Source organism: Drosophila miranda, chromosome 4, assembly GCF_003369915.1.
Source record: "Drosophila miranda strain MSH22 chromosome 4, D.miranda_PacBio2.1, whole genome shotgun sequence".
Taxonomy (NCBI): Eukaryota; Metazoa; Arthropoda; class Insecta; order Diptera; family Drosophilidae; genus Drosophila; species Drosophila miranda.
Window position 1 is genome coordinate 24,439,232 of NC_046677.1, and position 27,004 is coordinate 24,466,235.

Here is a 27,004-nt window from a genome sequence, read left to right on the forward strand (position 1 = left end):
TTGGCTCATCTCTGCCCCTTCTAGCCCCCCCTCCGTCTGGCTGTGTGCTCTCCAAGTCAAGTGTCTGGGGCTGTCTATCAAACGAGTGATTGACATGTGCGGGGCGTGTCAATAAACCGACCGAGTCAAGGGCCGCAAAATTGCAAAAAAGCAACTCAAAAATGCCAGGCAATCGACATTGAATGGTGGAATGGAGGATGCGAGGAAGATCGAAATTTCCTTTAAGCAAGGTTAAAAAAAAATACCATAAAGGGTTCGGGCCAGGGAGGGCCTTTAACGGGGAGGTGTTTAGGGATATTCTAGAGCGGGAAATACCACGATTTATGGGAGAGAAGGACCTACACCCAAACCACTTCTATACATATCTTTCTAGTATACAAAACATAATGATATATCCCATCATTTCCCAGAGTATTTAGACCCACAAAAGTCCCATAAAAGACTTTATTTTCTTTCGCTTTCCTGCTTTTCTGGTTGCGTATACGCCATGTTGATTTGAACCAGGAATTTCCTGCCGTCTCTCTGATATTTATGATCCTGCAGCATTAATGAAGCATAACCGAAAAATGCAAATGCAAATGCAAATTAAAGGCCATACGAATTTATGTTGTGGCAAAGGCAATTAATTATAGGCCGCCACTTGGCGATGGATCCGTGGGACAGGCCGCGTATGTAATTTAAAATTAATTTGCACCCCAAGGGGGGGGGTCCACCCCATGCAATCGCTGTGCCACATTGCGTGAGTGCTGGCATGGAACCTTGAAATGCATTTAAAATTCCAGCCACCTCTTTTGTATTTTGACACGAATTTTTAATTGTTTTCACCCACAGAGAGCGAGAGAGAGTGAGAGAGAAGGGGAGGCGGCAGAGAAAGTGGCACATTCGCATTGCACTCTGGGGTTTTCTGAAATAACTAAATATCGCATTTGTTGGGGTTTTTGTTGGGGTTCAAGTGGGTCTCGTTTCATTTGTATGGCTGCCACGGCACCGCCACCGCCACCACAGGTGTCCCACATTTCGATGACTCTTTGAGCTCTCTTTGGGGGCAAAACTCATTACCCGACCCCAGTCTCATCTTCAATACAGCCCCTCCCCCTGATTTATCTCCTGGACTCTAAAGTAGGGCATGGTGTGGGGTCGGGGCGGGGCGGGGCGGGGGGCGCATAAATTGAATTATGGCTCATAAAATGGACAAGTCGTAAGCGTAAATTATAGTCAATAAAATTGTACATTAATTGCAGAAGCAGTCTCTGAAATATAGCTCTTCTTTAAGGGTGGTTTTTATCCTAAAAAATTGGTCTTTTATGCTCAAATTCTCTATTGATTTCTTAGATAATTTTTAATAATTTTTTCTGAAATCAGGGCTTGCAAAAACGATTAAAACTCCTAAGACAAAAGCCTAAATTATAGCCTATAATGTCTCTCTCTCTCTCTCCCCCCCTCTCCCTGTCTCTTTTTAAACCCATCTCTGGGGGAACAACAAAAAAAACCCAGAGGCAAACCATTTCCAATTGCATAAATATTTAAATAAATCTATCAGACAAATGAAAGCTCTTGTAAATATTTGTAGTCTGCTGTCGTAGACCGAAACACACGCACACACGGACACAATCAATTGGCAGCTGAAATCACACACCCACACCCACACACAGATAAAGACATAAGCCCAACCACACACACCCACACACACACAGAGAGGCACACACACAACGGTGCAGATATTGCGGTACGCAGTTTTCGTTTCGTTTCGTTTCGTTTCTCTGTTGAATGGGCCATAAATGCCGGCTAAAGAAGCGCATAAAAAAAAAAACTTCAAATATAAGATAAACAAACCGGCAAAAAGATTCACCCACACACGGACACGGCATGCGAGAGACAGAGAGGGAGTGAGAGAGGGAGAGTCGCAGAGAGGAAAGTTTTTAATGCGCAACGCAAACTCAACAAAATTCCCTTTTGGCACAGGGAATTTTCTTCGAGAGGGAAGTTTCTCTGGGATTTTGGTCTAAATTATGCCTTTTTGTTTGAAGTAGGAAAAAGGGTCCTGGGCTGATCAGTTCCTGGGTTATGGGGCTATAGTTTTGGGGATTGGGTCCCCAAAGGAAATGCTGGGAGCATGGCTATGAGGAGCATGGCTTGAAAGGACCCTTAAATCATAGGAAACCAATTCTTAAAAGGCATAAAAGGGGCTTTTTCAGATCAAAGGGTTATATTTTTGGTTTCTTAGAGCTAAAAGGTTACCTTCTGGCAAAAATATCCAATAAATGAGCCCAAAATATGGAATGCCCGTTTCAATTTGTGGTTTTCCTTCAGGAAAGCGCTTCGATTGCATCTAAAATCCAATCCTTGTGATAGATCACACTCGAATACATTATGGGAGAGCCGTACCGCCCACCACAGACGACGCCCACCAGCTCCTTGTTCAAAGTCAGGGGGCCACCGGAGTCCTCGAATAATGTCGATTTGTGACTAGTGCCGGCACAAATGACAGCTTCTGTGATGCCATATTCGGGATACTTCAGCTGGCAGCACTCCCTGCTTACTATGGGTATCGCCACGCCCTGAAGGATGTCGGGGATTTGCAAAGCGCCATTCTTGAAGGTCCAACCCCAGCCGGTGATCTTTGCCTGGGCGCCAGCCTCGGGGTCTGCCACGGCCAAGGGGATGCTCCGCACTTGATCGCTGAACTCGAGAGGTTCGCTCAATCGAATGAGGGCAATGTCGTTTTTCCAAAATTCAGAATAAGAATATCCAGGGTAATATTTAATCGCCGCCACTCGGTGGAGGGTTCCGCCCTGGCTACGAAGCGTGGAGCCCGCCCGCACTTGCAGCTCCTCGGGGTTTACCTTCGAGACGCAGTGGGCGGCAGTTATGACAAAGTCCTTGCTGTAGATGGAACCACCGCAGGCATGGTCACCCCCCAGGACAAGAGACACTTGCCAGGAATCATCCTCGATGGGCGTGTCCTGTCCGCCTATAATGCGGGGCACACGACCAGCGGAGAGCAGAGTGGCTGTCGCGAACAGAAGAGAGACTTTGAATAGCATTTCTGGGCCGAGTTTGGTCTTCAAATGGGTAGAACGCCGCCCTTTTATAGGGTCTTGACTCCAAGTAAAGCCAATCCATCATTTCTATATATAGTTTGTGTTTTGCAAAATGCTTTGAGAGGCGTTTCGATTCTTCCGATAAGTTTGTTAGCTGAGGAATGCAGTAAATTCTGTGATTTATGAAGGTATGCATGGGGCTCTTGAAGGCACTTCGTATCACCGCCCACTGTACACATTCCTGAGGCATGGTGGCGTCTTCCTTCTTCGCTTCGGTCCTACCTACTCTCTCGCACTTTGTCTCTCTCTATCGTTCGTGCTAACACTCCCCCCTCGGCACGTGCCCCTCAGCCCGTCTGCCCTTGATCTTCTTTCGAAGATACCTATCGAATAGGTAACAAAAGTGACGCAATCCATGGAGTATTCTGTAGTATTTCTACTATTTTCAGCAGTCTCTTCAGTGCCGAAATCTTTGGAAAATCTTCCCCGTTGCAGGCTTCTTTCAGTTTTTCTAAGGGAGTGGCACTACACATCGTTCTTTGCCCCAATGGGAAGCCATTCCTTTGCCCAGAAACATTCAGGATCTGAGCATAGATCGAGGAGGGAATTCCACAAGAGAAAGATGAGGGAGGCCTCGACTGGCAGATGGATTCCCCGTGGCTTGGGCTGCCAGATATTCAGGCAAAACTTGAGCTACAAAAAGTCTCAAATATGCAGTGCTCTCTTTTCAATTTATTGACATTCAGGAGAGCGCTTCGATTGCCTCTTCGATGCTTCATCGGAGGCCAGAAACAGTGACTCCCACGAGTTTATTGTCCACCGTCAAAGAGCCGCCGTCGTCTAAGGCAAAGTAGGCGACCGATCGTCCAGAATATCCCTCACAAATGATGTTCTCCGGCAGACGGCAGGCGGATGGGAATCGTCACGCTCTGAAGGACTTCGGGCTTCTGCTCCTCGAGATTCCTACAGCCCCAACCCGTGGTCCTGGCCCTGAAACCCCGCACGGGCTCTTGGTCGGCCCAGGGGATGCTCTCCACTTGACCGGCCTTTTAAAGGGCCTCCATAAGGGGTTTCTAGTGCCTTAAATTCTCGGTTTATTGGAGGTGCGAGTTGTGGCCGTTTCTGTTGAAGGTTTTCTCTGATTTCTCAAGTAAATATTGGAATGTTTAAGCGTTTTCCTTGACGCGGAGATTGTTGCAAGTTGCATGCCCCACAATGGGGCACCCAAGAAGGTGAGGCAGAAGGAAGTAAAGCAAAAGCCGAGACCGTGCTGCACTTAATAATTATAATTTATTCAAGAGTCAACATTTGTGGGCGCCCACAAAAGGTGCACCTCCGTCCATCACGCCGCCTCCACCGTGCCCCGCCCCCGTCCGGGGACACACAATAAACTTTAGCCAAAAACGTAATTTACATAGTTTGTATTTTTAATTACAGCCAAAGGGGAAAGGAGGAAGGGGAGCGACCCCCAGACGAGATCCAGTGGAGCACAGTCCTGGCTCCTGGCTCTCCCTCCTGGGGGCCTGGGGGGCGTGGCAATTGCATTCCAAGATTAATATCCCTGCGCCGCGATGAAGAGTCGCGATGTAACGGACAGCTGTTGACCTTTTGCACTCGCGTTTGCCGAAATTTGTCGAGGGGGGGGGGGCGGGGAGGGGGGCTTCCGAATTGATGTGCCTCAATAAATGGGGCAACAACAAAGCCCCAACCGAGCTGCCACCCCCACTCGTGTCCATTACACTCCACGCATCCCAGCAACCGCACGGGGCATCATCCACAGCCCATCCCCGCACCCCCGCACCCCAGTTGACACATGTTGCAGCTGTAACGGCAAGTGGATGTGGCAGGCGGGGGTCTGGAGTGGCAGTGGACTCTGTTTGCGGTGCAAAGTGATTTGCCATTATGCCACACTGCCTGCCTTCGCTCCAGCGCTGCTTCGTGCCACCCAGTGACCCACCTTTGCTTTGCTTTCTCCTCTGCCCACTCCTCTGCCCACTCCTCTGCCCAGTCCTCTGCCCTCTCCTCCGCCGCTGTCTTTGGCACTTTGATCATTTGCCATTTGCCTGTTTGCGTTTTAATTAACTTACAGAAGCTTAATGAACTTTCCAGAGCCGAGAATCGAGAGTCCAGGAGCCCAGGAGCCCAATCCGATCCAGTCCAAACAGGGGGCGTGCCCATGGGCGTATCCCTGGCTTATTAGCTCTTGAAATGGTTCCATCGATTCCTTGTGACATCTGACGACGATTGGGCTCTAGAAGGGAGGTATACGATGGCTTTCAGAGGAGGCTTGGAGTCCAATCAGAGCGCGATAAAGAGTGCTAGAGTAAGGGCTATATTTCGATCTGGAAGGCGTGAGAGGCAGGCCCTTGAGCGCCCTTTTTTGGCCTGGAAAGAGAGCCTGCATGGGCCTTTATTTGTGTTACATTTCCACCCACTCCCCCTTCCGAAAAGTCTCTTTAGTAGAGCATCTAAAGCCTCGCCTTGCCCTGGGCTGGATTTTCTTTCTCGTTCGGCTCTTGGCCGTCTTACCAGTCCGATTGTTGACGTTCTGTGGCTCAATTTGATCTGCTGTCCGACACCTTGGCCAAGGGCTTAGGGCGCCCCGTAAGCCGCTTAAATGCTAAGCACTGGATTTCCCCCATAAATTCGACTGGCTTTCCAGCCATTTCCCCAACCTGAATCGTTTTTGTAGCCACCAATATTTTGGTGCGTATTTCCTGCAGAAAAGCATAAATTAAAATGTCATTAAGGTCTGTTCTTGCCACCAAAATGTTCCACTTCTGTAGTTTCTTGGGGCTGCCACAGCCACAACAATTTAGCAAACTCATTTTTATAATTGAGCCAAAAACTCTGCTTCTCAGAGCAAAGGCCATTAACAAGGACTTCAACGGGCTTCAAAATATTACAACAGAATTATTTCCAGCATAGCGGGTGTGGAGAGGAGGGTGTGGGGGCTGTGTGGTGGTGGGGAATCCATTGAATTTGTCGTTTAATTTTCGGGCCGAGCATTTCTGGAGAGCATTTCCATCATGGACTGGCCAGGACCTGCTTCTCGGTGGCCGTCCCGTCACTTTTTTTTTGGAAAGCTGTCAAATATTTGATTTGGCCTTGGCCCCAACTGCAGGCGGCACTTGGCGGCCACTTGGCGGCCTCTGGCTGTCTCTTTAATTCTAGTTTTTTGCGCCGCTTCGAGTGGCACTTGACACGAATCTTTCTTAAAGATGGCCCATGGACTCGACTAATTGGCCAGCTTATTAAAGCCGGAGAGGGAGAGCGGGATAGCGGGAGGAGAGAGCCATTGAACTTGGAGTTGGAGTGGAGCCAACTTCTGGCTGGCGGCACCAGCTGTTGGCTGGGGAAAACTTTTTTCCCGCCCCCACTTGCGCACAACTTTTCTAGCCATAAATTTCCATATTAGCAGCGAGGCACAAACAACTTTAGTTGATCCAATTAACTAACTAAGAATCACTTAGGTCGTTGAAAGTTGAGTGCTCTGAGGGTCCCTTTAAATGGTTACTCAATCAATTCTGCAATTGGGTCGCAGGATGGTCCCTGGATGGTCCCCGATTGGTCCCCGGGTGGTCCCTGCTCCCTGGGGGCGGTCCTGCGGTTACCCGGAAAGCACTTCTGGCGGCAGAAACGATTGTCAGGCCTTTGACGAGACAATTTGTATTCATTGCCACTTTAATATTTAGCAATGCGTGAGCCAAGCCCCTGCCCTGCCAGTCACTTCACAGTGAAGTAATTTCCCTCCCCTTCCATCCCTTTTCCATCCTTTTTTTATCCGTTTTTCTGGCCCCTTTTAAGTGCAGTAATTTGCATTGGTCAGAGGACAAAATATCCTTTTGCAAATGCACGCCACTCGAAGTGCATTCCGCAGCGAAATTCTCGTCGTGCGGGGGGGAAATGTAAATTTCCAGAGTGCTATTTAAATTAACACTTTCATTCACTTTCCCCAAATTGAACGCCATAATTTTGCATTTTGTATGCCCTTTCCGGGGGGGCGTGGGGCGTGGTGCAATTTATATATAAATTCCGAATTGAGATTAAAACTATTACTATAAAATAATCAATCAATGATCCAGGTACTACGAGTGCATACACTGAGAGAAAAGGGGCGAAAGGGGGGGAACTTGAATAGAATTTACATTAAAAAGTGTTTTTATTACAAGCCATATTTAATTGAAATAGAAAACCATTTTAAAAAAATGTCTAGGCAAAAATATTTAATTAAAATATATTTGTTCCGCTAAGCGCCTGCCCAAGGCAGCACAACAATTATTACAGAGAAAAGATCTCCAAGCGCAGCGCAGCTTGTTGTTATTGTTATTGCTTCCTACGATTGTAATCGCTGTATCCCTCTATTCTCCGCGTTCGTCAGCGGCGAGGGCTGCGAGGGAGGCTCGCCTGCACAGCATAAAACCCGACGACACCGATCGTCATCGCAGGCACAAGTTCCGTCGTCTCCCTAGCATTACAAATCGAAGAAAAACCAACAACGAGAGTATTTTCTCGAAATCTTTTTGTTGCTGTGATTATTTTTAGTCAATCGAGTTACGCCTCTGGACGAGGTTCTGTGGCTCAGCAATATTTGCTTTAAACTTAAAATATATTTCGATAAATTAATTGTATAGTCATGTTTTCCATTTTAATATTTTCACTCTCGGGGAAAATAGAATGGCATAAATCTGTATAAGTGTATATCTATCTATCTATCTATCAATCTATCTACCTATCTATCTGCCTCGTAAGTAAATCTATTTAAATCCAAGTGTAACTATTCGGGGTTTAGGGCTTTTTTCTCTGGGTGACATTAAAGGTTAAATATTTCTCGTATCTATGTTTATGTGAAAAAGGGGACTCTCTTTAGGAATGGAGGAATTTTTGGAAACAAATTATTAACGTTTATAAAACCGATGGACTTTTAAATGAAAGATGAATACATCGCAATGATTTATCGCCCTTTCTATGACCGAGTTTGCAGAGAATTTTCATTAAAAATTGATTGCTTGAGAGGGTACACAAAATGCGAAACGGATATTATAATTTTCCTAAATTTGTTGTCACCTGCCAAAGATAAACCAAGGAGTCTTTTGGTTGGCCTCCCTTAAGGGAAATTTAACTACTTTTTATATTAATATCTACATATACATTTATTGGAAATAATATAAAATTAAATGTGGAATATATATTTGTATCTGTGTATGAAAAAATTATGGCAAAAAGAAATGCAATTGTTGGATATCGTATAAACATTTAAATATTAAAATGCATTAAATGTTATTTTATTTGAATAAATTCCTGGAAAATGGAATAAAAGTTTCCCTGCAGACACTCGGGCATAAAGGAAACGCTCAAAGCTTTGATCCACCGAATGTTGCATATATTTGCGTGCCTTCCCCCTCCCCCTGCCCCAAGCTGCACTTTGACCGCTTTTAAGAGGGTGCAGCAGCGCCCCTCGTCTCTGGCTTGCAACTCATTAAAAATGTGAAAGGGGCAGGCAACAACAAAGCCAAACAAACGGGGAAAGGGTGGGCGAGGGGGGAAGGAAGAAGGAAAATCTCCGAAAGAGTCAAGGTGAACAGAGTGCAGCCCCCTCTCCCACTCTCCCCCCCCCTCTGTCTCTCTCTGATCCTTGCTGAGTCCGAGTCCGGGAGAGGAGGCAATCCCTTCGCACGCATCGGCCTTGCTGAATGTATTTCCCTGAGACTTTTCCTTTTCCTTAACCTTTTCCTTTGTTTATTCAGTTGACTGCACCCCCCACCGCCCCCTCGCCCCTGCCAATGGGGGAGAATGCCATAAGTCACCGATTGGTGACAGGCTGCACAAAAGTGTGTGGCCTAGTGCGACAAAAAAAAAAAGTACTATGCGGTGCGGTGCGTACTGGAAAATGGAAAATGGAAAATGGGTTACGAGTGCAAGGCTGGCACTGTTCTGCCGCTGCCCAACGTAATGGAAAGCCATAAAAACGATTTATGGCATCAGAAGTGTGTGTGAGCGCCAGAAGGAAAGCGGAAAAGGGGCCAAACGGGAGCCCAAGGTTACCCCCCAAGCGGGGGCTTTAACCAGAGTCCCCTCTCTGCACTTCATTGTGGCACAGACTTGTATCTAGAACGCTTTATCGTGCTCTTGATTGAGTTTTGGGGATCTCCCTCCCATATGACATCTGTCAGAGGCTCTCGTCTGATTAGCTATTTGTATTCACGTTACCCCCAATGTCCCCCCCTCCCAAGGGACTGCCTGCAATTAATCGCTGAAAGGATTACACGCCTCCCTCCCCCCCTGTGCTCTGTGCTCGGTCCTCGGCGAGCGCCCACTTAAATGATGCTAATTTATGGCCCTGACATTTCGATACAGGGGCCCTGGCCCAGGACGGTGACAGGACTCTGCTCATTTGCTGCTCGGTTTGCCCCCGAGGGGGAGGGTTTTCGGCAAAACTTTTATAAGCCCAGATTAGTCGGAATTGTTGGCAGACTTGTCTGCTCGCTTTACAGATAATCATGTAGGTTTTATAGAGGGAGTAACAGGGTCTATAGAGTGGCAGAAACTAGAAAGAGAAAGAGCGAAAGAGAGGGGAGATGCCAGCAGGGAGAAAGGAGAGCCAAGGCCTCTGCGATCTCTCTCAAGCCTTAACCCATTTGAGGGTCTAATATTTCAGAATAATATATGGCGGGGGGGTTCTTTATTTATGTAAAGGAATTAACATTTGAACTTAAGATAACTATCGATAATACCTACACGATATTTAAAACGCCTAACCGATAGGGGGCTATCGATATGACAGTCGATATTTGGAAGCAGAAGCCAGAAAGTTGATTGAAAGTCGGGAAAACAGACTCAATAATCTTGAACTTTGTTTTCTTGTTCGATCTAAACAATAATTTATTATAAATCTTACATTTATTTAAGGTTTAATAGCTAATTTTTAAGTTAATGTTCAAGAAATGTGGCTTAAATATGTCTTTTCCCCCACTCTCGCGTTTCCGTCGTGGTTTCCCCTCTTTTCGCCGTCGTTTTTCCAGGAATGGGATCTAGGGATCGTATCATCGTTGCTCTTCGTTTTTCTAGGGCTTGAATCATCGTTTGGCTGGGATTAGCGCTCCAAAATAAAGGCTTAAACGTCTATCCTGTATGCATAAAGATTATAGCGGTGGGGTGCGTATTTAGGGATTGAAACCATTGGAGAATCCCCTCAAATGTGAAGCCATAAGGCATTTGATCAGGTAAATTACAATTGGGTGGCTAATGCAATGAGAGTGCACTCCAAACCAGCTCCAAACCAGCTCCAAACCACCCCCAATGCCGCTCCTATCCCACCCCCACCTCATCCCCATTGTTGCCTAATCAGCGTCCGACTCACACGCTAATCAACTGTGGCCGCCAATTAGCCAAAGGCCATGGCCTCCGCTTTCAGGCCAAATAGAGCAGGAGCCGACCCAAATCGGGGGTTTGTGGGAGGCAACAGGAGAAGAAAAAGACAGGCCCAAGGGCTGGGGGCTGGGGGAGCACATTGAATTTGAGGTGTGATTATTGCGTCAATCGCCCTGACAACAATCCGGCATGTTGCAGGTGGCGGAAGGGGCAGAAGCGGAGGCGGAAGCGGAACCAGGAGAAGTGTTATCCGATTTGCCGCATTGAATGATCTCCGAAGAGTCCATGTTCAGGCACCCGAGGAGCATCTTGAAGACCCCGTCCAGTTTCTTGGGATCCATGGCGATGAGGTAGAGCACTAGAGGGGAGGAGAATCAGGCGGTTGTACGGAGGAGGAGGAGGAGCAGTGTCTCTCTCGCTGCTTACCTCCCGCCAGGGCTGCGCCCACAATGAACATCTGGAGGGCCGAGGGAATGGTGATGTCGTTCAGGGACAGACGGACGCTCGTCTCAAGGTTCAGCGGCGGCGACTCCAGGGGGTCACAGGTCGGGCTCGGAGCGATGCTCTGGTTGGCGGCACTGGCCGCATTGGAGGCACTGTACCTGCCGCTCGACACGCACGAGATCACCTGGCTGGCGATCATCCGCTCGGCGGCACTGCGGATCTCCGACGCGGCGGACGTCCGCAGCGGCTTGGCCGGCGCCGGCGCCACCGCTGGTGCCACCGCTGGCTCGGCCTCGTACTCGACGCTGATGCGCACCATGGCCTGCCGTGCGACGGGAATGTCCTTGAAGACGGCCAGGATAGACTGTTTCTCCCCCTGGACCCCGGCGGCGGGGGCAAAGGTCGAGTAGACGCTGAGGTGATGCGGAAACTGGCAGTCGGCCTTGGGCTCCGGGCCGTTCAGCCGGACGACCACCTCCAGGGAGCTGAACGGCTCGATCCGGCCGAAGAATGGCGTCACGTGGTACTGCTCGACGGCATTCGTCTTCATCTTGAAGATCACCGGCTGCTGAAAGGAGTTCAGGAGGGTCAGAATCCGCTTCTGGCTCCGATTGGCGGGAGCGCAGAATTTCAGGCACTTCGGGGACGCCGACAGAAGGTCGTAGACGCCACATGCCTCGTCCTTGTGCGATGGATTATTGTCCGCGTTAGCCATGAGAACTGAAATTTCCCGCCGAAATGGAATCGGAATCGGATTTGGTGGCGAATCAGCAAATTTTGGCTCAAATTTTGTTCGACAGCAGCTCGTACCCCGTGCCCCGTGCCCCGTCTGACTGAAAAGGCAATGCAATCTATGGCCTCCGTTGTCGCTGCCAAACACCCCAAAAAGAGGAGCCCCTCAACTGTCGAAGAACGGACATTTATTAGAGCTCTACTTTCGGGCGTTTTCTAGGACAGAATGGCATGCATCAGATCCACATAGTTGACCAGGCCCTGATCGTTGACCCGGTCCTTGAGGAGGCCCTCCATCTCCTCCTCGGACAGGGGCTCGCCGCATTCGGTGAGCAGGCGCCGCAGTCTCTCGGCGGGCAGGAAGCCCGTGCCCTGCTCGTCCAGGAACCGCAGGCTGCAGATGTACTCCTCGGCCTTGCCCTTGGCCTGGCCGGGGTCCACTATGCCCGAGTTCTCGCCCAGCCCGAAGTAGATGCCGAGCACCAGCTCGAAGGACACCCGCTCGAGGGACGCCGCCTGCAGCTTGCGGACGTGCCGCTGCACCAGCGACTCGTGCGGATTGGCGCCCATCGCGCGCAGGCAGTCCCCCAGAAGGAGCACGGATATCTTGCCGTCGCCGCGTCGCTCGTAGTGCCGGAAGACCTGCTGCAGCCCCGGGAGGTGGCCTTTAGGGCTGGACTTTGGCTTGGGTTCTTGTGGCATGGCTAAAACTGGTAGATGAAATGTTGGCCTCAATGGGGGTATAGAAAATATATATATATGGACTTTTCGTAGGTTTTTTGTCTTCTTCAATAACCCAGAATTTTTGTGGAAGTGAAACAAAGTTTTTTTGAGTGGAAAAAAACGATTGATTGATACACAAATTTGTGTGTTCTTCTTGGGGATACTTCAAGCGTTTTCCCTGGACACTTTTGGAGTTGAAATCCAAGACAGCGTCACGTAGCTTTTGTAGCTCTAAAGATGTATCTTTTATGTGCACTTAATCGTACTTTGAGGCGACATAACAGCCGTATGGAATGGGCAAGATATGGGAGAGAAATGGGAGAGAAATGTGCCATAGAAGCTTCACTTCACCCTAGGGTCCCGCCTCGAAGGCTTTCCAGATGCAGAATCAGGGGTAGAATGGCTCCTACCACTCCTTCAGAGCTGCCCCACAGGAAGACACAAATAACCTTCGAAAAATTCATTCCTTTAAGTGCGTCTATTCCAGTGACCAAGAAGAAAGTCCATTAAGAAACTGTTTAAAAAACATAATTTTGCTAAATTTCTCCACTTGAAGAATCATTAAATAACCAAGGTTTTTGCGCATCAACTTTTTTTCAATTCTTTAAAAATAAAATAAATTATAATTCTAATTTTAAGGCAAGAATGGGTGCGTCTAACCTATTGACGATAATCAAAACAATTGAAGGCCTAAACAGGGAATTGTTTGAGTTTTTATTCGTGGCCATGCAGTGCCTATAAAGCGGTTTAAATAGAACTTCAAAGACTAAGAGACTCCCCAGCCCTCTTTATATAGAAACTGCCTGGTTTTGCCCTCCGTTTTACCCACAAACCAAAGTCGAGGCAACTCCTCCAAGCCTGCAGATTGGAGCAGGCGAATGGCTGAAAGATTCACTCAGGCATGACTGACAAATCAACGACCAGGACGAGGACAGTGACCACAGGATGGGTCCTCGGTCCCGGCTCCTGTGTGACTGTGTGATTTTGCAACCAGTTTGCACTCTGCTTGAGCGCATTTCATGCAATTTGATGTTTATGGAATTATCACGAGCCAGCAGCAGGGGGAGGGGGGGGGGGGGGCACAGACGGATGGCCATCGATGGGAGAGTCCCGGCCATCGTCCTGTGTGCCATTTGCGACACACTTTACTTAGTTATCGTCTGCGGTGGATGTGCCTGCCTCCTGCCGCCTCCCGCCTCCTCCCGCCTCCTGGATGGTGCCTCCTGCCTCATAATGCACTTTGCATGTTAAATATTTAATTAAATGAAAAATAGCAAAAACCCTCGACAGTGGCTGGGGCCTCCGTGTGTGCTTCTGGAAGGGCAAAAAACACGTTCATTTGTTTCGTGGTGCCGGTGGCTGCCTCCGTGAGTCAGTCTTCATTTATTGTAAATGAGTTCCAGGCTGTGGCTCCATGGCGGAGGCTGTGGCTGTGGATTCAGGCACCACACACAAATGGCATTTCAATTCAATTCAATTCCAATTCCCAATGCAAATAATTTGCAGCCGAATGGCATTAATGCCGCTGAAATGCGATGACGAGGAGGAGCCCTACAGACACGCCTACACACACACACCCACACCCACACCCACAACTCCCCTCCCATCTGCCTGAACATGTTAATAAAATTTCTTTAATTTCTTTAAAGCCAAATGGTTTTTTTTCTCTTTTATTCAGGAACGTAAATTTTTTTTTTTTTTTTGATTTTCACTGAGTTTTTTTCGCTTGCTATTCGCATGGCTTCTGTATGACCACGATAAAGTAGTCGTCCTTCGGGCAGAGCATCACCTCGTGGTAGAGGGTCCGCATCCGCAGGGCCGTGAACTCGTTGGTGGCGTCCAGATCGAGGACCACCTGGCGGGCCTTCTCCCGCAGGGTCTGCATCGTGGCCGCATAGTGCACGGACAGGGTGTTGTCCAGCGTGGTCTTGATGGGAATGCCGTCGTTGTCGATCACGATGATGCCCACCACGTTCTTTAGGGCCTGGAAGCGCTTCAGCATCTCCTCCACCTCGGCGGACATTTCACGGCGCTTTGCTGTTGTGTTTTGTCGAGAGAAATATTTTCGATTTGTTGTGTTTAGACTCGGAGTCGGAATTATACTGAGGAAACGGCACTGGCAGTGAGTGGGGGATTGACATTTCAAGGCCCACTACGTACTTTTGTTGCCGTAAATAAGCATCGAAGTTCGTAACAATCCCGGATGTCTGTCTGTCTGTCCGTCCGTCTGGCAAAAGTTTCCCTTCGTTTCGTTTCGTTTCGGGAAATTAATTGAATGCCGGGACGGGGCTCCTGGTCCTTGCACTCGGAATCGCAGATGAAATGTTTGCATCAAGTTTTGTGCGGAAATTATGCCACTCTTCCGGACTCGAAGCCGGACTCGGACAAAGGCAGAGAGACCGGCGGCGGCCCATCGGGAGCTTGTTATGAAAAGAGTGTAAAATTGTTCACTTTTCAATTAATTAAAAGTCTTAAAACTCATAATGAAATTACTCAAACGAGCAGACAGCCGGCAGACAGCCGGGCAGCAGGCAGCAGGCAGCAAAGGGCTGCTCCATATGCCTCCGCATATCCTTCTTTGGGGCTGGGTCTCGTTTCCCCAATTCATTTGATAATTTATTTAATGTCCAGGTGAAAAAACCTCAAATGCAATTTGTCAGCCAGTGCCCGAAAATGCCTCTCAAAATGTGGAAAATGGTCTCCAACTTTGTTGTACGTCGGGGGGCGATTGAGAGGGGGCTGGAGGGGGCCTGGAAAGTGATATAAATTCTATGGCATATTTGCTGAATAAATATTGTGTTTTATTCGCTGGAGTGCCAGAGGATTCCTCGAACACGAAACTAAAATATTTACAAATGTTCTGGCAATTTATGCAACAGAAAAACATCGGGTTTCACTTTTTGGCACTCCGGTGTGCTGGCATTTTTCGACTATTTGATTTGTGTGGAATGCAATGTAGTTTTAATATTTATGGAAAAATACCTGCTGCGGATTTCCCTGAGAGAGGAGGCCTTTGTCCATCCCCCCCACCCCCCCTGTAACGATTGTCGAGTTTTCTCCACCAAATGTAACTTTTTTTCGACGTCAATTCGCGCGCCTTTTTCCCTTTAATTTATGAAATTTTAGAACACTGATTTAGCATGAAAAAGCAACAAATTACTGAAATCCAAATATCTGGAGCAAGTCCGAGTAATTCATATAATCGAAAAGCTTCCCCTAAGTCGAGACATTCTCATTATCCAAGACGGGGCTGTGATCCAAGGCCTTGGAAGTGTCCTCGATGTGGAAGATGCCTTTAAAAAGAACTGAGGGGAAAGCTGAAGCCTCTGCTGGTGATTAAAGAAGCAACCGCTCACCTGCCACGACAAAAGCCAGGACTAAAAGAGTCCAGAACAACCAAGAACGTGGCCCGCGGACGCTCTTTGCCTTCTGCGGCTCCTTTAGAGCAGGCTGCTTCTCCAGGAGCGGCTCCTCCAAGGCTTGGGTTGGGACATCTGGGAGTCGCTCTGGGGCTGGGGCCTCCAGGCAAACGCGTATACGGGCCACGCACATATCTGAGCGGGGAGTCCGCTTGAAAACGGCCTTGGGGGCCGCGCGATCGCACGGTCGAAGGCCTTCGACCGGGATGTAGAAGTACTCGACGAGGAACCGATGCTGATAGCAAGTGCCCGGCTGGAAGGCGTAGCGCCACAGGCTGATCACGACTGTCGAGGTGCTGTAGGGCTTCACCAGGCCGACGGTGGGCTTCACGATGTAGTGCTGCGCGTAGTTTGTCTTCAGCTTGAACATCAGCACCAGCTCCGTGTTGTTGATCAGCGTCATCTCCTGGCTCTGGACGCGATTGTACGGGGCATTGAAGACCAGAAACTGTGGAATGGTCACTATTGGCTCCATCTCGTTGCTCTCTCCCACTGTGTTCTGCTCGAAACCGATTTTTCCTGATTCTGTTCAACACGAGAACTGAAGTTTACTCGATAATATTGGACACTATACGCCCAGGCCGCCTCTATGAAATTTAAAGCTATGTTTCCTTTGATTGAATTTTATAGCCGATGTCAATTATTTTTGACTCGTGTAATGAATCCGTGATTCTGTGATTAATTGCAAATTAATTGATATTTTTTTCTGTGTGTCGGATTTCCAGTGCTTTGTCGCCTGGCGCTGTTTAATAAAGAATAATTTATTAATCAGTGGAATCATTGGCCATATTTGCACATCGGTATAACGGCAAATATTTTATCAATTCGAGAAGGCGATAATGATATCAACGCGGGGGCGGGGGGCGGGCTCAGGCCGGCTTTGGCTCTCGTTTAAGGTGGAAAATTCGAGTAAATAAATTATGGGAGTCTGATTTAATTTTCAATTAGCAAGGAGCACCACACACAGGCTCCTAATTACATTGTCGGGCATTGTCTAACGCTGTTTTGGGGCTCCAAATTTTAAATTATGATTGAGCAGCACGTGCCCTCTGTGCTTTGTTCTTAATTGAATTTGCATTAATTACAGCAAAGGACTAGAAGAACATGAGGACAAGTCCCACAATGAAGTGTATCTCCAAGTGTGGTGGAAATTTACACCTTCAAGGGCTCAGTGGAGAGGGGCCTGCCCCCTTCCTGGGGATCCACAAATCCACAAAAATCGTTTCCTGCCTGCAATTTGATTTAGAGCGACTTGGGGAGAGGTTTTTTCTTGGGTTACAGACAGACGGAAAGACAGTTTATAAGCCACTGCCACTGGGGCAGGCAGAAGCTGGTAAAGTGTGACAGTTTTTCATTTGCCGCTCGCTTGACTCCGCCAAATGCCTGGGGATACAATTTTAAATTAAATATTATAGCCCTGACTCTGGTCTCATCCTCATGTGGCAGCCTCTGGGCCTCTGGGTCTCTGATGAATGCGTAAGCACGAGGAGGAGGAGGAGAAGGAGGAGGAGAAGGAGGAGGAGGAGGAGGAGTGCTTTCTGCCGCGTGTGGGAGTATCGGTATCTGCTGCCGACACCTCCTTTTCAGGGGGTCTGTAAAGGACGTCATCCGGCGGCTGACGCAAATGATGTGCATCCGATATCGAAATATCTTTTGGGTTAAATGCATTCCGCGAATGGCAAAACAAGAACCAAACTTTCACCCACTCATACATTCAAATGTGCAGAAAACAGCATCAGATCTCTGAAAACGAAGAAAAGCATACAAACACATACATATTTTTGTCGAAATATGATAGATACTTCATAAACGAGAGTTAAGCGAAACTCAACCGTGGAAAACTATCGAATTAAGATGTGAAAACGATAAGAAAATGAATCACTAGTCGTTCGGCTTGTGGCAGTGAAAGTTTTGTGTTCGATAGCTCAAAAACGGATCTTTAGCGAGCCTTTTGCGATATCGTTTGGGAGTAGTTGTTGATCAAAACAAATATTTGTTTTCGAGCCCGTAGCCCGACTCATTTTTGCTCGCTTTTGAGCTCGTTTGCGAGCATTTTGCGGAACTCTCGCCAAAGGCGGCACGTTTCGTGATTTGCTGGGATATCGCGTGTGTACTAACAAATGCAAAGATCCGCTCTCTCTGCGTTCTCTCAGTAGCCAGCCGAACGCCAGAGTCAGAGCCAAAGTCCCTCAATCTGGCAACCCATCGTGGGACGCTTTCGTACAGAAGGTAATCGATACTCGATACTCGTTACTCGATACACGATACTCGTTAGACGATACTTGATGCGTGCGGATCAAGCCACGAGGTGAAATAATTGAAGAAAATCAAACGAATTGTGCGGCAAAATAGCTTCGAGCAACCCCTGGAATCAGTTAACAGTTACCCGGTAAGACACACCACATTTCCACGCCATACTTGACTCCAGCCCCCTCTTCGTCTGCAGACAACAATACAATGTCCGCCGTGTCCGATTTGGATCGCCAGATCGACCAGCTGAAGCGCTGCGAATGCCTCAAGGAGACCGAGGTGCGGGCCCTGTGCCGCAAGGCGCGCGACATACTCGTCGAGGAGTCGAACGTGCAGCAAGTGGACACACCCGTGGCTGTGGCCGGCGACGTGCACGGCCAGTTCTACGACGTGATGAAGCTGTTCCGCGTGGGCGGCGATGTGCCCGCCAATAACTTTCTGTTCCTGGGCGACTATGTGGACCGGGGCCACCACAGCGTGGAGACCATCCAGCTGCTGCTGGCCCTCAAGGTGCGCTATCCGGATCGCATCACTCTGGTACGCGGCAACCACGAGAGCCGCCAGATCTCGCAGGTCTACGGGTTCTACGACGAGTGCCTGCAGAAGTACGGCTCCGCGGCCGTGTGGCACTACTGCACGGACGTCTTCGACTACATGTGCCTGTCGGCCATCATCGACGGCAAGATATTCTGCATCCACGGCGGGCTGTCGCCCTCCATCTCGACCCTCGATCAGATCCGTTTAATCGATCGCAAAATGGAGATACCCCACAACGGCAGCATGTGCGACCTCCTGTGGAGCGATCCCGAGGACCAGATCGGATGGAGTGTCTCGCCCCGCGGCGCCGGCTACCTCTTCGGCCACGACGTCGCGGCCGAGTTCAACCGCGCGAACGGCCTCGACATAATCTGCCGCGCCCATCAGCTGGTCATGGAGGGCTACAGGTGGCACTTCGACCAGTCCGTCCTGACCGTCTGGTCGGCCCCCAACTACTGCTATCGCTGCGGCAACGTGGCCTCCATTCTCAAGCTGGACGAGCAGCTGAATCGCGAGTTTGTGATCTTCGATTCAGCTCCGGAGAAGTCTCCCGCCTGCCCGGCCAAGCTGAAGCCCTGTCCGGATTACTTTCTCTAGGGAAAGCATTCTTTTGGAACACTAATAAGAATCTAAAGTACAAAGAACCATAAATAGAGCTACCATTAAACGTATTCACCTGAAAGTATCGGCCTTTTGTCAACCAATAAATACAAAGGGGTCTATTGGACCTCTCTCTTTCTAAGCCAGCTACTTTTATGCCCTGTTGCCATGCCAACTCTCTTTCTTATTGAACTTCCTTCTATTTCCCACTCTGTACCGCGCGGCTCACGGCTGAGACGATGCTCTCTCTCTCTCAGGCCACGCTCGCACATAAACGTCTCTATCTGAACCAGCTTCTTTTACCCATTGCTCTCTCTTTCTCTTTCTGAGCAGTTCCTTATTGATCTTCCTCTCCATCTCTCTGTCTATCGCGTCTCAGACTCAGATTCTCTTTCCCTCTCAGGCCTCGCTCTCGGCAAACACGAATGGAAAGAGTAACGGACTGCTCTACTGTGTAGTTGCCTTCTTTGCCTCTGCCTGAAGATCCTCTCTCTTGCTTCTGTGCTTCTCCTACAATATCCCCTCAACGACTACCGATACGCTTTGTTCTTGTGAATCTCCCACAGACATATAAAGGGGGCTCACCGACGCTTGAATGCACTACAAATGTTCACTTTAAAAGGCACTTATATTTACGGCATGAATGAATTTTAATTTTCATCAAATCTCTATTCAATTTAGCATAAATTTAAAAAAAAGAATATCAATATTCATGCAAAAAGATTAAGGAACAAAATTTAATAGAAATAACTCAAATTTGCGTTGCTCAAAAATGCGAGACTCGCTTTGAAAAATATTTTCTATAGGCAGTGCTGGCCAGAGGACACTGAAAAAAATCTCAAAAATCTATAAGAGTGTCCTAATTATAAACAAGAAATTTTGGGTTGTGGAAAGTCCTTTTCAAAGGACGAAAAATCGAAAATAAAAGCATCGAAGTAGGTGTATCAATAATGAAAAAAAGTAAGAAAATTGTTTAAAATATGTTTGTTTTGAGTGATTTTATGGCAAGAACATGAAAATCCGAACGAAATCTGCTATTTCCGAGACCGTTTTGGGGTCTGTTCTGCGAAACGCACCACAAACACACGACTCAAAATCGTTTAAAAGGGTTAAAACTGTACTTAAAGCTAGTGCTAAAAAGTGTTTGGGAGACTCCACCCTCGTGGAGTGTATAACCCTCAGCCATCCGCTTCCTGGTTCCACTTTAATCCCTGGGAATAGCTAATGCAAACTTCTATAATATTTAGCTGAAAAAAAGGTCAACAAAGCATAAAAAGAATGCCTTGACATCACCTTTTTCAATCAACTAAAAAGTGTCGACCCCCAGACCCCCAGACCCCCAGCAGCGAGTGGCACCCACCAGCGACTCAATAAGCCGGCATTTTATTTGCATTTTTTTTGCCACTTGTTCGGGCTGGTGCCTGCCCCAGCCTGCCGTCTGTCTCCGGGGCTGTCTGTCGCCATTTCTGCCGCTTGGTTGGCCTCCCTTTTCACTCCCGTCAACGGCTCCCGTCATCGTCATCGTCATCTTCGGGATGGTGGTGCGGCTTTGGCGGCAGCAAATTCATCATCGTCTCAGCACGCGTCTGTCAGCCGCGCTCTAAGGATACAATAAATGTCTTTCGCGGTCGCCCATTTCTCAGGCACCCGGCCTCCACCCGGGTACGGGCACGGCTACGGGTCCGGGGCTCTTCTGAGTGAAATACTCTGTCGGATTAATATGCAGTAGCGTTTTTTTTTGGTCTGCTTTCTCTTTGGCTTGTATCGTCATTCGCCTGCTGGCTGTTGGTTTATTCATTTGCCTTTTTTCTTTGTTTTTTCCGCAGTCTCAGGTGCACTTTGGGGCTAAGAAATTAAACCACTTTGTGCGGGAGCCAAAAAGATGGCCAAAGCCCCATTGATTGGTTAATCTATATACGATTTATTCTAGGGGTATCAGAAGTACAAGCAAAGATTCAGGACTGGTCCTCCGGGTGGGGCTGGGGCTGGGGCTGGGGCTGGGGCTGGGGCTGGGGCTGGGACTGGGGCTGGGGCTGGGGCTGGGGCTGGGGCTGGGGCTGGCGCTGGGGCAGCGGGCTCTTGGGTGGTTCCTGGAGTTGAGCCGCCTTGAAGCCCTTGTACTCGATTTTGCTGATGGCAACCATCTCGTCGAAGGCCTGCTTGGCCAGCCAGTGCAGCACGGGGTTGTTCCACAGCTTGAGGATGGTCTGGTGGTTCGTCTGGCCGTCGGGCGCCTTGCTGTTGGCCATCTTGCGGTACCAGGACCAGAGGAAGAGGAAGGAGCGCATCTTGTAGCGCCACAAGTGGTTCGGAATGTAGCGTATGATGTCCTGCAGATGGCCGGAGGCGTTGGCGCTCAGGTTCTGCAGGACATTGAAGTCGATCAGGCGGTAGATGTAGCGCAAGTTCTTCAGATACGTGATGTTGTTCTCCTCCAGGGCGATGACGGCCATGCGGATATAGGGCTCCGAGTAAATGGGCCCCTCGGACGGCTCGAAGCTCCGCTTCACCGAGAAGCCATCGAACCGCTCCAGCTCCTTGGCAATGTCCCGGCCGCAGTCCTGGAAGTCGCTCCACCAACTGGCCCAGCTGCGGTAGTTCCTCGCGGCGTAGACCTTCACCCACTCCTTGGCTATGGTGTGCCGGATGTAGGCATTGTCGTCGGCCTGGGCCCTGTCCTCCACGAAGTGGTACTTGACCGAGTCCGCCATCTGGGACTTCTTGGCACGAATCCGGTAGAGCGGGAATTGCTTGAAGAAGCGCACGGCGTGGGACATCTCCTCCGACTGCGGCAGTCTGCGGCGTCCCCCGCAATGGCTGGCGATGTCCAATTTGAAGCCGCCAATGCGAAAGACGGCCTTTTCCGGACACGGGCGCTTTCCGCTCCTCGTCTTATCGAACTCCTCTGCCCGGCGTTTGCGCCCCATTTCCGGGTGGTACGATTCGAGTGGCTGGAAATTGTGGCCACCGATCCGTTGGATTCGTCCGTAACTGGCGTCGTTCGATCCACCAAAGTTCCCAAAGTTTCGACGTCCAGAATCACAGCGTGGACGAGCATCAATAAACCCGGAATCGTTGCCACTGCGGTAATCGTCAGAGTCGTTCAGATATTGGGAGCTACGATTCCCCTCGAAATTGTGGGAGCTGCGATTCCCTTCGAAGGCCTGGGAGCTACGGCTCCGATCGAAATTCTGGGGGCTACGATGCCCCTCGAAAGTGTAGGATCTACGATTCCCATCGAGATTCTGGGAGCTACGATTCCCTTCGTAGCTTCGTAGCTTCGAGCTGCGGCTCCAATCGAAATTCTGGGACCTTCGATTCCCACGATCATTTTCGGAGCTGCTATCTTCGTATTTCGACCAGTGGCCAAGGCGACGGCTTTGTATCGATTCTGGGGTACAACGACGTGGATCTGAAAAGGAAGGATCAACCCCACGATAAGCGAGCAGAATGCCAGACGATAGCCGCAATAATTACCGAATGGAGGGCTTCGGCCAAAGATGTTGGCATAGTCGGGGTATCCACAGCGACCTGGAATAGGACCCATGGGGGATCCACAGCGACCTGGACCAATAGGGGATCCACTGCGACCTGGAATAGGACCCATGGGGGATCCACAGAGTCCTGGAATAGCATATAAAGGGTCTCCATTGCGACGTCGAGCCATGGGGGATCCACTGCGACCTGGAATAGGACCCATGGGGGATCCACAGCGACCTGGACCAATAGGGGATCCACTGCGACCTGGAATAGGACCCATGGGGGATCCACAGAGTCCTGGAATAGCATATAAAGGGTCTCCATTGCGACGTCGAGCCATGGGGGATCCACTGCGACCTGGAATAGGACCCATGGGGGATCCACAGAGTCCTGGAATAGCATATAAAGGGTCTCCATTGCGACGTCGAGCCATGGGGGATCCATTGCGACGTGGATCAGTAGGAGACCCTTTTTCGGCACGGCCTCCTGCAACGTTTTCACGGAATATGTTCGCGTAGTTTGGAGGATCCTTCGAGTAATCCCCGAGACTGGGATCAGTGGGGGATCCTGGCGGGTTCCCGTGGAAGGCGTACATGTAGCTGGCATCATCCTTGGCGAAGTCCACGTCACGGCGGTCGGTGCGACGTGGACTCGAGGACCAAGCGCAGTTCTGCGGCGGCGATGGTGGAGGACGTTCAAACATGTAGCGGCCGGGCATGGCCTCTCCACGCCTGAGAATCTCATCCACGCTGGGCACAGAGCGGTCACTGACACTGCCCGGAAAATACGGCGGACGCTGCCCAAACATCTGCAAGCACAAAAACAGGTATTTTTTCCGGACTTTACTCCACTGAAACTCACGCGAGGATTCAAATTTTGGCAAAAGTTTCCGTCGGCCAAATACTGCATTTTCAAAATAAGCAACAAAAAAGGCTAGAAACTATTTTCGAAACAATATTTTCACAATTTTCTTCACTGTTCTCGAATGATGCACAATTACAAATGACGAATAAAGTGAGACTTTTGCTTTAGGGAAAACAAAAGAAAAGTGACTGGGAATATCACGCCTACTATGTTTTGGAAAACAGGCAAGTTATATGAAAAACGTGTGTGACAAAATAGGCATAGGGTTGCAAGGGGATAAAAGGAGTGCCATTATTTTATTTATTATTACTATTTTATTTAATCAACTTAGGGAATATTATAAAAATATGATGAACAAATTCATTACGCATTATAAAATATTATAAAAACATTATAAAATATTATACAAATATTATAAAATATAAAAAAATTATAAAATATTATAAAAACATTAATTAATATTATACAAATATTATAAAATATACAAAAATTATAAAATATAAAAATAATTATACAATATTTTAAAAATATTAAAAAATATTATAAAAATAGTACAAAATGTTATAAAAATATTATAAAATATTATTAAATATTATAGAATAATTTCCAGACCCGTTCCATCTATTTGGGTATTTTTTTAGGAGATCAAAAAAAAAAAAAAATATATCATCAAAGAAACGTGAAAAAGCAAACAAACAAAAAAAATCCTTAAAAAGTAGGTTTTAGCTAGAATGTCAGTTAGAGTCTTAATTTTAATTTGTGTACTTCTTGTAGGAGTGGAAAACCTCCCATTTTCATGCCCTTTAAGGCTTTTCCTTGAAGAAACGCTCAAGAAAATACTCTCCGGGCTCTGCCGGCCCTGGTTCGGTAATAATTTATTGCAATCACTCAACTCAACGGCCACGTCAATGGCGACAATAAAAATGGATAAAATAAATGGTGCTCGTCTGTGGCAGTCGTCTGTGCAATATATTTTAAAATTGCATCCCAAAGGATGCTCCCAACAAAAAGGGAGAGAAAGCATTCGAATAAAATGTGAGCCACGTCGCGGCAAAAAAATTGAAATAAATAAGATATAAAGAGAGCGAGCGAGAGCGGGAGAGGGAGAGGGGCAACAATTTATGCATCAGAGATACGAAACAGACGATACAAACATATAGGTTTACGATCCCAGGCCCCCATGTGACCCATTCGCCGCGATAAGTGTGTTTATTTGAGCTTTTCCAATGCAATATTTACAATGCAGCGACACCCATCTTTGGGCCCTGCCACACACACACGTGGCAGGAGGATGGAGCTGTGCCTTGGGCTCGCGACTTGTGCTGTTTGCTTATTTTGTTGTCCTTTGGGTGGTGCTGGAGCTGCTGCTGACTCGGCGACTCGGCGACTCGGCCACGCCCCGTGTCCATGGCCGCAATTAAAGCAAACAACCAGAACCAGATCCAGATCCAGAGGGAAACTAATCTCAAGCGGCTCGTAAATTCCAAGCGGGGCATTCCTGTGGGACATCCAGGGACATTCCCCATCCCCTCGCCTCCCCAGCCGCCCTGCGGCCACGACGCCAGCGGAATGACTAAGCTGGCTTTCTAATTCCTTCTCTTTGTTTGTTTGCCCAGCCAGGAGGATGCCGAAAGAAGTGGCCATCGCCTCGCATCGCATCGCATGTGCTGCGGCAGGCCACAAGGAGGTGCCTGGTGGCCAGGATCCTTTGGCGTCATTTGCATATTAATTAAATGTCAAAAGGGTAACGGCAGGCAAACAGCTGCTGCTCGTACTCGCCTTCAATTAAATTGACTTGCGATTTGCTTCTGGTTTTGGATTTCGATTTGCAACTAGCCCAATCAAGGGCGATTTGTGGGTGAAGAGAGGGAGAGAGGGGGCCTGTAAGATAGGCAAGCACAGGAGATACTCTTGCTGACGGTTTGCTACGTTTGAATACATTTTGATTGCTTGTAGAAGGTAAAGAGCCTAAAAGAGCCGTGTGGATCGTCAGAGAGGTACAAATGGAAAAAAACAGTGATCGGTAACAGTGAGAGGCAACAGGGAGAGGCAACAGTGAGCTGTAACGAGAGGTAACAGTGCGCTATGACAGTCAGCGGTAGCAGTGAGAGGCACTGCGCTGTGACAGTCGGCGATAAAAGCGAGAGGTAACAGTAAGCGGTAACAGTGGGAGGTAACAGTGGGAGGTAACAGTGGGAGGGAACTGTGCGCTGTAAAAATGCGCGGTAACAGAGAGCTGTATCTGTTAGCGGCTATAGGCTATAACCTGCCTTGTTTACAGCGCTGTTGCTCTTAAGAAATTCCCCATGGAATAATGGATCTGCCAGGGATCCCACCAACCATTTTCGCTACGCTTTTTCCAAGCAATATCCATAAGGAAAATGGAAAAAAAGTGTAAATATATGAGACACTCAGCTTAGAGCGAAGAAAAGATTGTGACAACAGCACCAATTGTTTGCCAAATACAGTTTTTGCCTCCGAACCACAGCCAGAAATGGATTTGCAAACTAGATTTAAACTTCACTCCAAAGGCAAGTGAGTCTTCGGCCGCCATCTGTGCGGGCTTACATCGAGACGAAGCTGCCAGCTCCTACTCCGGCTTCTCCGCCTTCAACTCGTTTTCTCGATTCAAAAGGAAAATGCCATAACCCGCTTATGACGCACTGGCCCCGCCGCAGGAGGACGGAAGGAAGCCTGACAACGACAAGTGACATTTTGCGTCAATGACAAACGGGTCTCACTTTTCTTGTGGCGGGCCCCGACAGATCGTACTCCGGCTCGGGTTTAATTGGCAGCTGCACACGAAACAATTGGGCGGCCAGAGATGGGACTGGGCCTGGGGCTGGGGAAGGACACGACCGGCTGACAGGGCTACATATACCACTTTTACGCTCTGTGGTTTTTACCTGGTAAAAGTTTCTGGGGAAATCCTTAACCTCGTCCTAGACTTTTGCATATTTGAAGCATTTTGCAATTTCAGAACAGAGTCATGTAGAAGCCCTGAGCACAGGGACAGACCATGACTATTGTCAGTCCCTCTTTGCAAAAGATATTTGCATTTTGCGGTACAGCCAGACAGCCCTCCCCTCCATTCATCTATCCTTCCATCCCAAACTTCAAAATGGAGTGTTGTTTCTCGGGCATTTCAGTTAATGGATATTCTTCGGTTAGACGGCGACTAATCACTATCCAAGCAAAGGTTACGCACAAATCCCAGACATGTCAATTAAGTGATGAAAATTCCCCGGCACCAGTCCCAGCCCCATCCAGCATTATCCCTCGCCATCTACGCCCTTCTGGCTGCGGTAATTTGCCAGGCAAGATGTCTTCTGCTCCAGTCAAAAGCCAAAGTTGGCAACCGCAGCGGCAGCAGCAGCAGCAGCAGCTGTCAAAACGTATGGGGAATGTGGGGAGCTGCCACAAGGATGAGCAGCAACGCAACGCATCACGAATAAATAGAGTGGCTGCCCCCCCCCCACTAGAGCTCCCGAAACAAGCACTAGAGGCGCCACGGCGGGGGCTTAGGGGGGGGAGGAGCCTGCA

The 27,004-nt window shown here is 48.6% G+C and overlaps 7 protein-coding genes across 12 annotated transcripts; 1 reads left to right on the forward strand and 6 right to left on the reverse strand.

The window, feature by feature from the left end:
• Positions 1–2,187: 2,187 nt before the first annotated feature.
• On the reverse strand, positions 2,188–3,077 carry LOC108163350 (trypsin alpha-like). Its single transcript, XM_017298591.2, has one exon. The coding sequence runs from the start codon at positions 3,042–3,044 to the stop codon at positions 2,307–2,309; it is 738 nt and encodes a 245-aa protein (XP_017154080.1). The 5' UTR covers positions 3,045–3,077; the 3' UTR covers positions 2,188–2,306.
• Positions 3,078–9,948: 6,871 nt separating this feature from the next.
• LOC108163346 lies at positions 9,949–11,689 on the reverse strand. The gene is made up of 2 exons (XM_017298586.2): positions 10,839–11,689; positions 9,949–10,770 (listed from the first exon to the last, which is right to left on the reverse strand). Exons 1-2 carry the CDS (start codon positions 11,569–11,571, stop codon positions 10,577–10,579), a joined length of 927 nt encoding a protein of 308 aa, XP_017154075.1. The 5' UTR covers positions 11,572–11,689; the 3' UTR covers positions 9,949–10,576.
• A 115-nt stretch (positions 11,690–11,804) lies between these two features.
• LOC108161270 (myosin-2 essential light chain) lies at positions 11,805–12,290 on the reverse strand. The gene has a single exon (XM_017295490.1). It carries the CDS (start codon positions 12,288–12,290, stop codon positions 11,805–11,807), a length of 486 nt encoding a protein of 161 aa, XP_017150979.1.
• Positions 12,291–13,968: 1,678 nt separating this feature from the next.
• Positions 13,969–14,419, reverse strand: LOC108163354 (dynein light chain roadblock-type 2). The gene has a single exon (XM_017298596.2). The coding sequence runs from the start codon at positions 14,332–14,334 to the stop codon at positions 14,041–14,043; it is 294 nt and encodes a 97-aa protein (XP_017154085.1). The 5' UTR covers positions 14,335–14,419; the 3' UTR covers positions 13,969–14,040.
• Positions 14,420–15,391: 972 nt separating this feature from the next.
• Positions 15,392–16,318, reverse strand: LOC108163351 (vesicle-associated membrane protein-associated protein B). The gene is made up of 2 exons (XM_017298592.2): positions 15,668–16,318; positions 15,392–15,616 (listed from the first exon to the last, which is right to left on the reverse strand). Exons 1-2 carry the CDS (start codon positions 16,203–16,205, stop codon positions 15,528–15,530), a joined length of 627 nt encoding a protein of 208 aa, XP_017154081.1. The 5' UTR covers positions 16,206–16,318; the 3' UTR covers positions 15,392–15,527.
• Positions 16,319–17,776: 1,458 nt separating this feature from the next.
• LOC108163347 (serine/threonine-protein phosphatase 4 catalytic subunit-like) lies at positions 17,777–19,259 on the forward strand. Its single transcript, XM_017298587.2, has 2 exons — positions 17,777–18,119; positions 18,177–19,259. Exon 2 carries the CDS (start codon positions 18,188–18,190, stop codon positions 19,112–19,114), a length of 927 nt encoding a protein of 308 aa, XP_017154076.1. The 5' UTR covers positions 17,777–18,119; positions 18,177–18,187; the 3' UTR covers positions 19,115–19,259.
• A 1,776-nt stretch (positions 19,260–21,035) lies between these two features.
• Positions 21,036–23,618, reverse strand: LOC108161269 (death-inducer obliterator 1-like). 6 transcript variants are annotated; one of them, XM_033393340.1, is made up of 4 exons: positions 23,459–23,618; positions 22,967–23,405; positions 22,595–22,813; positions 21,036–22,529 (listed from the first exon to the last, which is right to left on the reverse strand). In XM_033393340.1, the coding sequence occupies exons 1-4, from the start codon at positions 23,504–23,506 to the stop codon at positions 21,073–21,075; spliced, it is 2,163 nt and encodes a 720-aa protein (XP_033249231.1). In that variant the 5' UTR covers positions 23,507–23,618; the 3' UTR covers positions 21,036–21,072. The 6 variants fall into 6 exon arrangements, with proteins under 6 accessions (XP_033249231.1, XP_017150978.2, XP_033249229.1 ...); XM_017295489.2 differs by having other exon boundaries at positions 22,595–22,861; positions 22,955–23,405; XM_033393338.1 differs by having other exon boundaries at positions 22,595–22,894; positions 22,955–23,405.
• Positions 23,619–27,004: the final 3,386 nt, after the last annotated feature.